Below are 16,567 nucleotides of genomic sequence, written 5' to 3'. Positions count from 1 at the left end.
TTTTTTTTAAAGTAAAGCCAAATACATAATAAAACCAAAAACTACCAAAATATATAAAAAAAATAATTCTGTGCATTAATAGGTTAAATTGTGTATTACTGTAGTGAGTTTAATAGTTTAACACAAATGTAATTGGGCTTTGCTTGTTTATAAATATATAAAAATATATGTCCTAAATATAAAATAAATATACTCAGTCTGAAATAGATATATTCAAAAAAAAATCGACAGAAAAGATTTTTAGCAAATTTCCTAATAATCGTGCAAATTTACATAAGCGCCCATACTATTACGCTTAGATAAAGAAAATAAATTAGCGATGACGGAAAAAGTAATCTATTTTGCGATATCTTTTTTTTGGCATCAAAGATGCCGCTATTGGTACGTTTCAGTGGCACGAAAGGTATATCTAAGCTATATCTATTAAAATCAGTAGTGGTGAACTAATACTCTGATTCTAATACTCCCACTGGCTGTCCTCTAGAATAGTTTAAAAGACAATTTTATATATTTAGTAAAGCTATTGCAAGTGTCTTAACAAATAATATGATTAAAATCCAGCTAAGCATCAACTCAATAAAAAAAATCCTTTCCTTGATGTTCGCCTTATTGCGGCAATTTTCAGTCAAACGTACCAAATCCGAATTGCTATTCATGGTCTGGGACCACGATGGCATTCGGCTCTTTTCTCAGGCAAGCATTTACATAATAAAACATATTCACAATCCGAATGCCACTTTGTACCGATGCCGTATTTGCACTTTTCTCCACGAAAACAAATTTAAAATAACCGCCATCGGTGAACTCGCAACACTTTTCATCTTTATAAAGCGGGCATCCATTTCCTTCTTCATGTCTCTACGGAAAACGCTTTTGAAGTTATTGCGCTTATGAATGCACGTGACAAAAATTTCATATATAAACAGTATGGGAACTTTAACTTATATGTAAAAAGTCCTAAAGGTAAATATATAATTTTTTATATTCAGATAATATGTTAGAACACAAGATATTTAGTGTTTATTTAAAATCTTCATATTTCTAATCACGGATAATAGATTAAAGTAAACACACTACAAAGAAAAAGTAGATCTAAATGTTTCCAATTTTTTTGGTCTGCTATATCAATCTGAACTATGATAGTCGTTTTAAATGTATTTACTTACAGGAACTCTACCCATATGCATCAATAAGCACAGAATTTTTAGTATTAAAAAGATGAACTGCATTGTATATAAAATAGAGCGGATAAACAGAGCTAACATATTAAGGAATTTTAGTGTTAAATAAACCATAAGAAAGTAGATGGCAGGCATTTATAAAAATAAGGTTATTTTAAGCCATTTTACAAATACTCTGAGACTTTCTAACAACAGAAATGAATTGGCAACAGTTATTTTGCACACGTTGCAAATGATACGGCGTCTTCTGGTCCAAACAATCAAAAAAAACTCTTGAACAATATTGAATTGAAAATAAAACAAAAGCTTTAGTAATTTTTTTAATATTGAAATTTAGATTTGATTTATTAGCAAAAAGCATGCGCATTAGCAAATAACACCTCTGCTTAGGAATACTGACATGATCTCTGAATATTAGAGAGTCATCCAAAGTTAAAGCCAGTACTCCAGAAAATAGAATTATTGTGTCGTTCAATTTAATATTGAGGGACAAAACAATATTTTTACGCGAGTTCTTGTTGAAAAATAGTATAATTTTGGTTTTCATGAAATAACTGAGTTATATTTTTTTGACTAGTTCGAGATTGAATTAAGTTCACTAATCAATTTGTTCTTAGCCAAATCATCGTCAGGATCAAAGTATATATCGTCAGCATACTGGTGAATTTCTATTAAATATAAAATACATGGTAGGTATGACGTGTAAAAAAGGAATAAAAGAGACCCAAGGATTACTTCTTGTACTACCATTGAAACTATACGTTTTGAATGAGAAAAGCTGTCGTGTATGCGTACTCTCTATAGGTATATCTTAAAAAATATAAAACACATCATTACACCCATAATATTTCAATGTCTTTGAAGGAAACAATTTTTTTGTCAAAGGTTCTTGTCAGTAATATTCCATAATGCACTAGTTGTGCTATGTCATGTTCTAGATTATGATTGCTGTACAAGAAGAATATTGTTAGTTATTAGGTAAGTAGAAAGTTGTATTAAAGCTACTCGTTCAAGGAATAACGATTGACTACCTACCAGGTTTTTAGAAAATACTATGTCAATAAACAACTAATAATATTATTTGTAATGTGAATACTGATATTATGAAGACACATTTTAACCATTGAGACAGTTATATACAGTTGTGGCCAGAAAAATAAAAGTGCATATTAAATTTCAAATTAGCTTCCCTATATCTTAGAATTTTGAAATAAAATACTACGCATTTTCTTCGAGCATTTACTTTGCTTACTTGGTCAAATTTATAAATAAACCAAGAATGCCTTATTTTTTAAAAGCATTTTTTTTTCATTATTGTTTAAAAATCTCGTGGACAAAAAAATAAGAGTATTTTTTTATTGTAACTATTTGGTCTCTGTTTATTCAGATAAAAGATTTGTTTGTGATATTTTCCATAAATACAAGTCAACAAAATCGTTGCATCGCGTTGGTAAATATGGGTCGCCCAAAGCATTGTAGCCCCGAAGAAAAGCGTCTAACTTTGCATTTAAAGAGTCAAAATAAATCCTATGGATTTATTGAAAATGTGCTTAAAAGATCGCCTTGTGAAATTTCCGGAGTTTTAAAAACACAAAATAAAAGGGAAAATGTTCCTGAAAATCGTGGCCGTCCAAGAAAAACCACACGGAAGACTGATAAGCTTATTGTACGCGAAACCAGTAAACAACCTTCTTCCACATCTATATAAAACGAAACTTAAGCTTAAGTATTAGCACTAGGGCAATAAGAAGACGTTTGCAAGACCAAAAATTATATGGTCGAGTGGCCAGAAAAGTCCCATTTCTAAGCAAAAAGAAGATAAAGCAAAGACTAACATTTATTAAGAATATCGAACCCTATTACAATTATTAGCAAAAATACAAAATCATAATCACAATACACAGGCATATAAAAAAACTAATTTACAAAAACTAAACGACTTTAAAAAACAGTTGATTTAATAATATTTTTTAGAAAAAATGTATAGAAAAAATTACAACAGAAAAACAAACAAATATAAAATTAAAAAAGCCTTTTTTAACCCAGTCAATTAAAAATAGAGACAAGTTATATTAGATATATAAACGATGACAAATACAAACTTCTCTTGGTAACTACAAAGATCATAGAAATAGAATGAATGAGTTGATTGATAAGCAAAAGAAGCATTACTGCAAGAACAAGATTATAGATGGAAAAAAGGATTCTAAAACCACTTGAAGAACGATTAATAAATTCACTTATAAAAACAAAAAGAAAAGTTTAATTTAATTACGGTAATTGTAGATAACCAAATTCCACTGAAAGAACCATATAGAATTACTAAAGTATTTAATAAGCATTATTTAACGTTTGTCGAAAAAATGGATAAGGACTTAAGCGATAAACAAAATTTATAACATCATCATGATAATCAGTTTACAAAATAATACAATCTTTGCAGTCCCTTTTTACAACCAGATACCGAGCAAGAAATAAGCAATATTATATCACTTCTTAAATAATTCGACCCCAGGACACCATCAAATAACAGCAAATATTTAAAAAAAACTCTGTAAACTATTTATTAAAGCCTATTATATTCTTAAAAAACAAAATATTTAAAACTGGAATTTATTCAGAAATATTCCTCTTTAGTCCTGATTTTTAAGTTTTACAAAAAAAAAGTTTGTTTTAAAAAATGGCTTATAAATGTGCTTACTTGGATAATAAAACATGAATTTTGAAAAAAGTTGTATATTTTTTAGGAAAAAAATTATGTGCATAATTATGCCGACCTGGTATGCACATATATACTTGATCTTTAAACAAAACAAAAAATATTTAAGTAAAAGACCTTGAGATTGAAAATTCTTTTTTATTATGCTAAAAACTAGCTTATCAGAAATACAAAAATGAATTTTATTTTCTATGATAAGCAACAAAACAATTTCGCTCCTTTTTAATACAGAGGTGAACACGACATTTTTCGCAATAGAAATGAGTTTTTTTGCTGCATTTTCCATTTTTACACCGTTTTCCTTCTTTGCATCCGTCGAGTTGAGGTAAAGGATCAATCAAATCATGCTGAACTTCAGGGAATGTTCTAAACTCTTCATTACACTTAGGAAATCGTTTTCTTGGAAGTTCTGGTGTTGCACTTGATGGTCTTCCTCTCTTGTTTTCAATTTTACTACCAACTTTTACCAAACATTCTGCCAAGCGAAAACGAAAGTCTAGTAAATCCATTTGAGCTTTTTTTGATATTTTCAAACGGTTACAGTCACGTCTGTACTCAAACCAGCTATTAACAATAGCAAAATCGACTGCATGGAATATAAGCCGAAGTGTCCATTTTCTTGAACGAATGTAAATTCTGTAGTGCCCGATCATTTGGTCCAAAAGGTCAACACCGCCCATCGCATGATTATATAATTTTACTATTTCTTGACGCGATACAGTAATATATTTATTTTCGGTTTTATCCCACCTGGACACTTCATCTTCACATCCTACACCTACAAAATTAAAAGCCAGAACAACGGAGCGATTATCCATCCACTTTACCAGAACGCCAGAACCAGAGTTCATCGTGAGATCCTCTGCCCCTATTTTTCAGGTACTTATCTTGTAAAAGGGGATGCTTGCTAAATCTATTTACTCGTGCTGTTTCAGCAGCAAATATTTTATTAGATTTTAGAATGTGAAGAAGTGGATATGAGGAAAAGTAATTATCGTAATACAATTTATGTCCTTCCTCAGAAATTTCTGGTAGACAAATGCACAACAGTGGCTGCGCCGAGACCAAACTTTTTTAGTGTTTCTTCACTCAATCCCGTTGAAGAACCTTGATAAATAATAAAATCATACGCTATCCTTGATTTTCCACAAAGGACAAACATTTTTACACCCCATGGAGTTGGCAATGGGTACAATCTGTTCATCAATGCACAAATTTTCCTCTAATTTCAACTCAAGGCAACGGTTTCTCAAGGCGTCATAAATGGGACAGACTTTATACAATTTATCAGTGCAATCATGAAGTTTCTCAAGGATATTTACACAGTGAAGGTTCGATCGGAGTTGGAGGAATCTATCTTGTATCATTATCTCGTGAAATAGATTGATAGGATAAGTGCTTTATCCCAGAATAAGCGAACTCTTGGAAATTTTAGACTTCCTACAGCTATATGCAGACCAAATAACTTTTTTATTTCTGCAGCGTTAGTGGATCTGAACTCAATGTTATTTTGAAGAGCATACATATTTGTGTATTCTGCCATTCTTTCAAATTCGGAGTCGCTAATATATTTTTGAAAGTAATCAAGAGGACTAAGAACCTCGGCTTCATTTTCAGCTTCATCAGAATCTTGCAATAATATTTCCGGTTCTACAAAGCCATCTTTAATCCATTTTATAAATTCTTTATGTGTATAATATTCTGAAGATTTTCTAACAAATGCAGATAAAGGTAAAAAATCTTCTTTGTCCCAATGTTCCTCAGGAATAAGTATGCATAAGTATACATGCTCCACATTACATTCCAATTGTAAAACCTTTTCATTTCGGTGCATTTCAGGGTTTTCTATAGTATTTGGCCCAACTTTATCACCTCCCAAACGAACAGCTTCAGTGTAATTATTAAAAATATTTTATTCTGTCCCTAGATCGTCATCGCTTAATTCAAGGTCAGACATGTCATCCAAGATATCAAGAAGAGTGGCAACATCTTTTTCATTATGTAACTCAAATTTCTTTCTAAAAATAAGAAAAAAAAGCATGTAAATTTGGAAAAAAAATTATAATAACACTCTTTCTAACCAAGTGGGCATAATTATGACCCTTAAAAAAAGACGCCATGTTTTTATAACAACCTTCAAAGTTTTCAAAAAAATATTGATACATATAACAATTTCAAATATTTAGCTATTATTTTGCAATAAAATACATCATTTTTTACAAAACATAACATGGATGATAACAGATTCTTTTTGTACTTACCAGAGGCACGTTTTATCTTGGCGGCCGAGCAAAACAAAATGTCTGTCTAATTGTAAATATTTTCACTATATTTAGAATTAATAGTGTATTATTATGCCGGGTTAGTCCAAGAGTACAGAAATAAGATTTGTATAAGCAAATGATGCAGTGTTATTTTTGGAAAAAATAACACTAAACATTTAAAGACGTCAATCTATCGCAAGCCAACACACCCAGGACAATACCTATACTAGAACTCTAATCGTCTTGGATTAACATAGGTGGGAATTATTAACACTTTGTGTAGAAGGGCAACCACAAAATGTAACAATAATATTAACCTTAAAAAGGAAATAGAAAACATCATCATCTGAGTATCCAAGCAAACCAATAAAGAACTATTAGGAGAAAAGCGGAAATAATAAGAAAATAGTCACAGCAACTAGAGGATCCTACAAGTATTCGTTACTACGGCACATCAAGAAATCAAGCGTATACAAAATCCCCTGTGAATGTAGAAAGTCATACGTAGATGATACAAAGCGACAACTGGAAATCAGGATGAAAGAACAACGAAAGTAAACTCGAATAGAAAAGGTTTCTAGATTAGGAATAACAGGACAAGCTTAGTCCAATGGCCACAATATATATTGGACAGAAAAAAATATTTTGTACAAAGAGGAACAATGGAAAAAAAGATTTTTGAAAGCAGCTTATATCACGCAAAACTAAGGACTCTTCAGCCATCCCAGTGTTAATATTCCCAACATCTAGAAATTCCTACTGTCAGGATAAGTCTGTAGAATAGTTATTGTTATTAGTTACGGTTGCAGACTTTCTAACCGAAGAGTCATGTTAAATTTAAAGAAAAGGCATTAAAAAATCGAAAATCTACCACTTTCAAAAACATATTATTGAACTTAGTGTATGCTTAAAATTTCTTTTAGGCATAAATCCCTTAGCTTATAGATTTCAGGCTCCTAAAAAAAATATCAAAAAGTGATTTAGCAGGATTTTACCGTTATTATACAGATCCATCGATTTTGATCCGGATTTTCCACGGTCATGCCGCTTTAAAAATCTAAAAGTCCCTAAAAGCACCCACCCCACATGTCGGCTTATCTTCCTTTGCTCTTTGTGTACAATAAAATTTAAGCGTTTCCTTATATGAGAGTGATTTATGTCTGTATAAATATTAATGAGTGCACCGATGACTATTTTCGTCCATTCATAGCTAATGTAACGTAAATATTCTTCAGTTCTGCACGGGGCCTCATAATAGCGATGACAAATTACCAATAAAACGACCCGACCGTTCGTTCTCCTACTTTGCTGAATTTTCGCTCTGATGGGGCGTTAATGGCCTAAATTCGTTATTTATTTATTGGAAATTGGATAGAAGTTCAACTTGATGTATGACCACGATAACTAGTTTATTAATATTTATTTGAAAATTACAACCCTTCTTCAGTTTATATAAAATCTAGATGTATTTTCGGGAACTAATAAATGATCTTTTATTAATCAGTATGTATTGTTTTCTTAAATACTGTTCGTTAGGTGTGAATTAAAATAATCGAAAATGGTCACGTGACTTATCTACACACTTTACTATAAAAACACGATCACTCACGACTACTAGAGATAATATTCTGAATTCGCTGAACTAACAACTAATAAGTATCGGCGATGCGGCTCCTTATATACTCGGCAGAACACTGTTCCGGAAGATTCCCGCTAATCTGCGAGACGTCGTGTGGTAAACCACATGTGTCATTTCGGAGAATCAGCTAGTTTCTCGGTGTTTACAATATCGTTACAATACATTTTGTTTTTGACGTAAATAGAGTAGAATAAGTAAAATTTATCTTGAAAGTAACAAAACTTGCAACAAAGATAAGGACAAATATTTCACGTATCTACAATCCTTTAGTGCTAGGTCTTTATAAACCACATACCGTACTTAAACCATGAAACAAAGGATTTACTTCAGGGTGGCACCTTGTTAGAAAGCTCTTTTAAAAAGGAAATTAGCGGTGTAATTTTCTTTTTGAAGAAAATTAAACGTGACTTTAAAATAGAAAAAAGCTCTTTAGAGGTATGAACATTAAAAACAAAACATCCCGACGTTAAATGCGAATTTTGTTTACCTTGAGAAAGTTATAAATTGAAAGGAAGTGACCTCTTGAGGTGTTTGTAAAGAACTAATAAATAAATAATATTGCCAAATGACCAATTTTTGGAATAATATACAAAACATGTTTTAAAATAGATAAAATTTTCTAAGAATGTATACGAAAATTCTTAATCTAGCTTTATCCATTACATGCAAATGGAGAAATATCCGTTTCATTGTAAGACACCCTGTATACTTCTACAGCTATAAGTAAATCTATTAAATAAAGTATATAATCTATTATAATCTAATATAATCTAACTAATTATACTTGATTCCAGCTTGAAAGCAGTTTCCATTATCCTTAAACCGAAATTTACACCACATTATGACTAAATACATATCCCATATGGGGTCAAAAGTAGGCACACGTGAGCTCTTAAAAATTCTATAGATTGAGCATTTGCCAGTCGAGCTGCGGTTTATCACGCCGTCGATCCGATCCTCTTAACGTGGGAGAGAGGGTGCAAAATGTAAGGGAGGTTTATAACACTGCATAAGTGACACTTAATCCGGCTTTTATTGCTTGCGAATAGTCGTTGTTCACTACATTTGTTATTCTTTCAAGGGCCGAAAGTTAAGTATTAAATTATGTGCTCTGTGAACTACCCAGAAAAATTAAACAGGAAGTTTATTTTTTAATAAAGTGTTATTTTTTTAGGGAGGTTTGGTTCATATTTTTCAATATTTGAACTAAATCGTAATGAAAGATGCATTTGTCAAAAATATCAAGGTACCTGCTTTGAATAAAATAAAGGCACTTTAAGTACTTGGTATTTTAGTCACTGCATCTTATGCAAAGTAGTAACGTTTTAAACCTTGTCAAGCTATCTTCTCTTTTTTTTGTCTCTAAATAGAATGTTAATTTTCTAGTACTGGTGATGTTAATCATTCATAAATTTAACCATTCAGTTACTGGTTCCACAAACTGTTTATTGATTTAGAAATAGAATTAAAGCTACGTAGGTTCTAAATATAAAATAAATTTTATAACTGAATATTGTCCTGAAAATTCCTTTGATCAAATTGCATTGACTTGCTATGAGTGCAGCTATTCGGAGATCACATATTAGATGCATACTCAGTGCGGTCGTACAACAGAAGTATATAATCTCAGACTAGTTTGATTATTGAAGTCCTTAGTATTACCAGTAATAAATCGAAGTAGCTTCAAAGCTTTACTTTAATATTAGTATAATGAGTTTAAATTCAAAGTTACTCTGAAACAGTATATCCAGATCTTAAATTTCAGTTGATCTCTTAAGTTTTCATTTCTAAAGATGATAATCACTTTTTAAAAAATTAAAATAATGCAACACTTCTTACAATTTACATGCATCCTGTTTCTTCTTAACCAGGATATAGCTAGATCTAGGTTATTTTGAATATCTGCTAGTGTCTTGATTATGATTTTTGCATTATTTAAGTGTTTAACCTAATTTATTTTTAATGCTCAAAAACGCATTGCTATATTGAGCAAAAAAAACAAAATTTTTCTTTTTAGGCATAACTTTTACTATAATTTATATATAAAAGATCAAAGTTTTTCGTAATAAAGTATGGAAAAAAGTAATGTTAGATAATGCCTTTTAAGTTAAAAAAATTTTTAAAGTAAAAAGTTGTTTGTATAGTATGCCACTAGTAACAGTATGTGAAATATAGAAATGTCGATAAACATTTTTCTGTAATTTATTATAATTTTAAAAAGTGCTATTTTTAGGGGATTGGAAATTTTTAGGATAGAATGGGACCTTTTTTGTTTTTGCCTGGTATACGTTATTATGACTCGAAGCGATATAAAGTATTGTTTTTTTGTGCAGATTATTATTTGTTTTTACAATTTTAAGCTTATAGTCAAGGTTGAATGTTTTAGTTGTTGTACATGTACCAGTTTTTACCCAGTTATAATATTTTCGTTTATTAGGAAATCAATGTCAATTTTGTTTGTGGAAAGTTTACTAATTTCAATTTTACTTACTTGTTACTTTTTTACTTCTTTAGTAACTTTTGAATGTCCTTATCCCACTTTTATTATTTACTTTTTCTGTACACTTCTCACTATCTTTTTAAAAATATCTATAGTTAAAAAAAGTAATAAAATTCACAAAAAAAATCGTTTACATGACAGATTGTAATCAGAAGCTGCTTGTTAATTTATATTTTTGCAAACCATTTTTTAATTGTATTTTATTAAGTAAATATTCTTATATATTCCTATATATGCACTATATAAATTTCACAATAATTTCAAAAACCAATAAAAAAGAACGTGTTGACTAAAGGAATCAAAGGTCCCGTTTCACCCGACATAACATGCTCCCATTTTACTTAAAGTAAATTTTTTTCATATTTTAACGAATTATTGGTGGACAATATAACCTTATATCAAAAGCATATACAACAATACAAAGTTTTGGCAGAATGTTTTTTTTTAAATAAAAAGGTCGAACTCCAAAGCACCAACAATTGTTAAGAGCTATAAAACTTGTTGGACAGTTCGATTACACATAATCATTAATGAAAGTTTATTGGAATTATAATAATAAGCAGATACTGGAGTGTAGAGTAGATGAAAAACATGAAAACATGAAAGATTCCATCCTATTTTTTTTATATATATTTTTTTTGCTACAGAGAAAAAAACTCATCTATTTGTCAACTGTAACTTACACTTTTTGATCTTTTCCGCTAAAATTTTAAATATTTGACCAAATACCTATAATATGAATTATCGTAAGCCATTTTTTCGACTTTTCTGAAAAAAATAAAAACTTTTTAAGGAAATTTATTGTTGTTCCTTTAAACCTTATAAATTTTTAGTTCGCTTGTTTTTTATGGCTTATAAGTAACAAAAAATAAATATAAATACTTTTTTTATTTTCTAATGTACTCCTTCCTATATTTTTTTTTATATAAAATTAATTACCTTATTTTTCGTAATATCAAAATAAGAACTTTTTAGGTAAGGCTTCGTTTATACGTTATAAATAGTAAAAAAATCAATTTGGTAAACTTTTTGGAATGAACATAAAAATACGTTAAAAATTAAAATTGTTTGAATTGGTCAGATGGATTTTTTTTTGGAATTTTGCAATCTTTTTAATTTTATTATTTATAACAGCCAAATAATAATAATAATAATAATAATAATAATAATAATAATAATAATAATAATAATAATAATAATAATAATAATAATAATAATAATAATAATAATAATAAAAATAATAATAATAATAATAATAATAATAATAATAATAATAATAATAATAATAGAAAATGCCTGCGCGTACCGGAGACAATTCAACATATAACATCAGGATGCATATCTCTATCTGCTGCCGAATATCTGCACCGACATAATTGTGTGGCAAAAAATATTTACCAAGAACTTTATCATCTAATTGGCGAAACTTGCCCCTATTACCAGTACAAAATAAGAAACTGTACTTGAAAATGACGACTTTCGCCTCTACTGGGACAGAACTGTTTTGACCGATAGGACGCTGACTTCAAACAGACCAGATATAATCTTAATAAACAAAGCCCAAAAGAAAACTTTTCTAATTGACATAGTTGTGCCAAATACCAATAGTGTCCTAGAAACGACATACACTAAACTTGCTATATACGCAGGTCTAGCTCACGAGATAAAACAACAATGGAGGCAGGATAATGTATATATACTCCCTCTAGTTATTTCATCCACTGGAATTGTCCCTTTAACACTGTCCAAAAACCTTGACGCATTGGGTCTTTCGTCCTGGACGATTGTCACTATACAGAAATCTGTTATACTGAATACATGCAACATTGTTCGAAAGTTACTAAAGCTACCATAATAATATTAATCTGCAACCAGTGGTAAATAGCTTTTCTAAATTAAACTGTAGATTCAATGCTTCTAATATCAGCAGGTAGCATTCTATAAGCCCAGGGCCCTATAACACAAACACTACAATTGTTACAAGTTTACAAGTTACAATAATTAATTTACCGTACAAGTCGTGATGAATTCAGTAACACATCAGAAACAACTACAATTGTACTTTTTTTATTGTAGGACTACGCGTACATATGTATAACAGACTTGTTAAAACGAGTTTAAGCTGTTTAGGATTAAAAGTTATGAGTTGTTTGTTAGTTTGTTCGTTCGTTTAAGCGATACGGTGAGAAGGCTGATTTCGGTTAGTAAAAATGTCGTCTAAACAATTTATTTTTAAAAGAAAAATGCACTTTTTGACAAAAATTAAAGAAAACAAGGAAATTCTATTTGGTGTTTTCTCAGATAGACTTAAAAAACAAGACAAAGTTGAAAAATGGAAGGAAATAGCCCAAGTAGCCCAAAGTATATGCTTAGTTTCAGTAGAGAAGGATTGGACCTACGTAAGAGATACTGTGTGGCAGAATTTGAAGAAATCTGCAATGGTGAGTCTTTCGTTATTGAGCAACCAACATAATTTATTACAAGTCATTTTGACATTAGGTACTAAACCCATTATAGATAAAATATACACAATGACATAATATACTATTTCGCATTTTAGCTTAAAATAGACAACGCGAAAAAAATAGGGACTGGTGGGAAAGGCATGTTAACGGAAATAGATAAGATGATTTTGGATATTGTTGGATAGGAATCTCCAATTATTTGTGGACTTGGAGTCTCTGAGTTATTCGAGGTAGCCCAGACTCAGTCAACAGAAACGCCTGTACCAAATGAGACTGTCCACCCAAGCGGACTTGAATGTGGACCATCTACTTCAAGGAAAGCCAATAAGTCATTCATTATTATCAACTCGTATAGACTAGTATATGGGTTTTACGTGTCTTTTGAAATAAAAAGTACAGCAAAATGCAAAATTTTATAACAAATCCATTTCCAATCCATCCATCTATTCATTTCCAATTTCCACTTTTCAATTGTAGGAAAGAGAAAAGTTGTCGAAAGCACGGGTGAAAGTGACGATAAAAATGAAAAGCTGAAACTACAAATTGAATAATAAAAAATAATATAATTAAATATAATTAAATAAAAAATAAAATTACAAAACTATAAAACCAAGCTGGAAATATTAAAATTAGAAAAGGACCTCAGGTTACCGTTTTCTAAATTTACCTCGCAGTTCCAAAATAACTTCCAATCAGAAAACGGCAAGACCTATTTATCTTTATAATAATTTATCTAGTACCTGTAGTTTAGATATAGTTTAAATCCTTCGCTAATAAAAGTTGTTAATAAATGAAATAAATATTTTCGTCTTTATTTTGTAGATATGTATATTTTTGAACTTTAGTGTAGAAATGAAACACGTTTTTAATAAATTTTAGAGCACCCTATATACATATTTTACTAGTAGAGTCTGTTGTTTCTGTTAAAATAATTAATCAGTTCGCCTAATCTAGCTTGCGCTCCAATAAGGGGATTGTCATCGAGATGTTCATAATTTTTTTCATTGTCTGATAACTCACCATTCACCATCGTCTACCATGAAATCATCCGCGTCCCCATCACCTTTTGAAATGTTGCATAAAGTGGCACAGTATTTAAAAACATTTGCAGCAAAAACAGGGCTTACGCGTAGGTAGTTCAAACAAGGAAATTTTTCTTTTAAAATCCCAAACGCATTTTCTATTACTCTTCTTGTTCGTTTGTGAGCTCTGTTGAAATCCTGTTGGGCTTGATTTAGTGGATTTTCAGATGTTGGTGGAATCAACCATTGTTTTAGCGGATAAGCTGAGTCTCCCAGAATCACTAAATTAGGATGGGGTCTCCAAGCATTTTCCATTCTTCGAAATAAATTACTGTTACGAAGTACTCTTGCGTCGTGAACGCTACCGGGCCAGTTAGCACTAACATAATAAAATTTTAGGTCAGGACCACAAACAGCCATGCAATTAATTGAATGTTTACCATGGCGATCTACAAAGGCTGGCTCGTCTATAGTCGGGGCATCTATATTTATCAGTGTTCCATCGACAGCACCACATACTTCGGGAAAACCGGCGATGCCACGAAATCTTTGAATAATATCCAATGTATTATGTGGCCATGACACGATTTCGTCAAATTTTATATCATTTACCGCATTAACAGTGTCATGTACGCATCGGCACACAGTCATTTTTGAAACTCCATGCATATCGCAAACGCCATGATAGTGACCTCCATTATGAGTTACTGATTATATTGGGTATTACGTCACTTATAGCAAAAATCAATTTAGAAATTTTTATCTCACACGCTCAACAATTATTGAAAAGAAGAAGAAAATAGACTTATTCACGTATTTAAAAGAAATATGAACTTAAATCTGTAACGATACCGTTCGATATACTTAATTTAATTTAAGTTCAATAAGTTTTAAATACAATAATTTACTTGAGGTATAATAGATTTTTTTATATACCTAGGAGCTGAGGTTCAATCTATTAATCTCTGAGCTCGTTTCTTCTTTTCAATATCCTACCTAATTTTGTTATGAATATTATAATTAAAAAACGATAAAATACAACAAGAAGACCTACTTTTTTTAAAAATACCTAATTTGAACCAACGTTTCGGTAGTTATATCTACTACCGTTATCAAGGTAATTAAAGTAAAATTAAATTAAATTAAAAATAAAATATACTTATCTTTCAAATTTTTAGTAATCCAGTCTCATCAAAATTTCTTCCTAATTCGAAAATACTTTATATACTTTTTTATATGATTTGACGGTTTATTAATAGTTTGACAAACTATTTTGAAAGATAACAAAATTTTCAAAGGTTACTTTTTTTAAAAATTAAAGGGGTGTGATCTTAATGTAAATTAATCATAGAAAATACATGAATATCAAATATTTTAAATCATTAATTAATTTTGAGAATACCCTGATCTACCTCTCTCTTTAGCAAAGGAATCCATGTATTATGAAAATCAACCGAACAAGTAGCTAAGCATTTATCTTCATTTAACATTATAAATGCACTTTCCTTTAGCTTACGTAATTTTGAAATTGGTTCCTTTGCTAAAATTGAGGAAGCATTCCAGTCTATTCTGTGGTTATTGTCGAATGCATGTTGTGTAATTTTTGATTTTTGAAAATCATTGTTTTTTATGTAAGATTTATGTTCATTAATTCTTTTTGGTAATGGTCTACAGGTTTCACCTATGTAAAATTTACCGCAAATACAAGGAATTTTATAGATTACATTTTTATTAAATTCATTTTCATTGAAAGGTTTAGTTTTTGTTAATAAGTATCGTAATGTGTTTTGTGATTTAAAAATAGTTCTTATATTAAATTTTTTAGCAATTCTTTTTATCTTATCAGAAAAACCTGGAATAAATGGTAAAATAAGATTTGTCGTAAAAAGTGGTTGATTCAATTTTATACGTGGATTATCAAACTCTTTAAAGCAATTTTCTAAAAATTCTTTGGGATAATTATTTTGAATTAAGATATTTTTAATAAAATCTTTTTCAGTTGTTAAATATTGATTATTACAAATAATGTGTGCACGATCATATAAACTTTTTACCACTCCTTTTTTTACCATTATTGGATGATTAGAATTAAAATTAAGATATCTATTAGTATGAGTTGGTTTACGGTAAATTCTAGTTTCAAAATTTTGTAAATCCTTTTTAATTAAAATATCAAGAAAAGGAAGCTGACCATCAGCCTCCTTTTCAAGAGTAAATTTTATAGTAGATTCTTTTGAGTTAATGTAATTTAAAAAATTTATAAGATCTATTTCGTTATGGTGATATATTGAAAAAATATCATCAATATATCGCCACCATATTTTAGGTTTTTTATCAAATGCATTAATAATTTCAGATTCAAAATTTTCCATAAATATATTACTTAAAATTGGTGAAAGAGGAGAACCCATAGCCATACCAAAGTTTTGTTGATAAAATTCATTATTGTATTGAAAATAAGTAGTTTTTACACAATAGGTTAAAAGTTCTAAAATTGTATTAACGCTTAGTGTTGTACGTTCTGCCAAATTATTATCATTCTCTAATTTATTTTTAACAATATTTAAAGTTTTGTCAACAGGAACATTAGTAAAAAGACTTACAACATCAAAACTTACCAATAGATCCTGAGGGTTAAAAGAAATTGTAGAAAGTTTTTCTAAAAAGTGTTGAGAATTTTTAATGTAAGAATCAGAATTATTAGTGTATGGAGTTAAGATATTTAAAAGATATTTTGCAAGAGGATGAGTAGGTGAATTTATGCTACTAACTATAGG

General features: G+C 29.8%; 1 protein-coding gene across 1 annotated transcript; it reads right to left on the bottom strand.

Moving 5' to 3' along the window:
- Positions 1-13,754: 13,754 nt before the first annotated feature.
- LOC126744608 (putative nuclease HARBI1) lies at positions 13,755-15,101 on the bottom strand. The gene is made up of 2 exons (XM_050452100.1): positions 14,231-15,101; positions 13,755-14,169 (listed from the first exon to the last, which is right to left on the bottom strand). Exons 1-2 carry the CDS (start codon positions 14,305-14,307, stop codon positions 13,785-13,787), a joined length of 462 nt encoding a protein of 153 aa, XP_050308057.1. The 5' UTR covers positions 14,308-15,101; the 3' UTR covers positions 13,755-13,784.
- Positions 15,102-16,567: the final 1,466 nt, after the last annotated feature.

Source organism: Anthonomus grandis, chromosome 14, assembly GCF_022605725.1.
Source record: "Anthonomus grandis grandis chromosome 14, icAntGran1.3, whole genome shotgun sequence".
In the NCBI taxonomy this organism is placed as follows: domain Eukaryota; kingdom Metazoa; phylum Arthropoda; class Insecta; order Coleoptera; family Curculionidae; genus Anthonomus; species Anthonomus grandis.
Note: the sequence above shows the minus strand (reverse complement) of the source record. Positions and strands in the feature narration are given on the sequence as shown.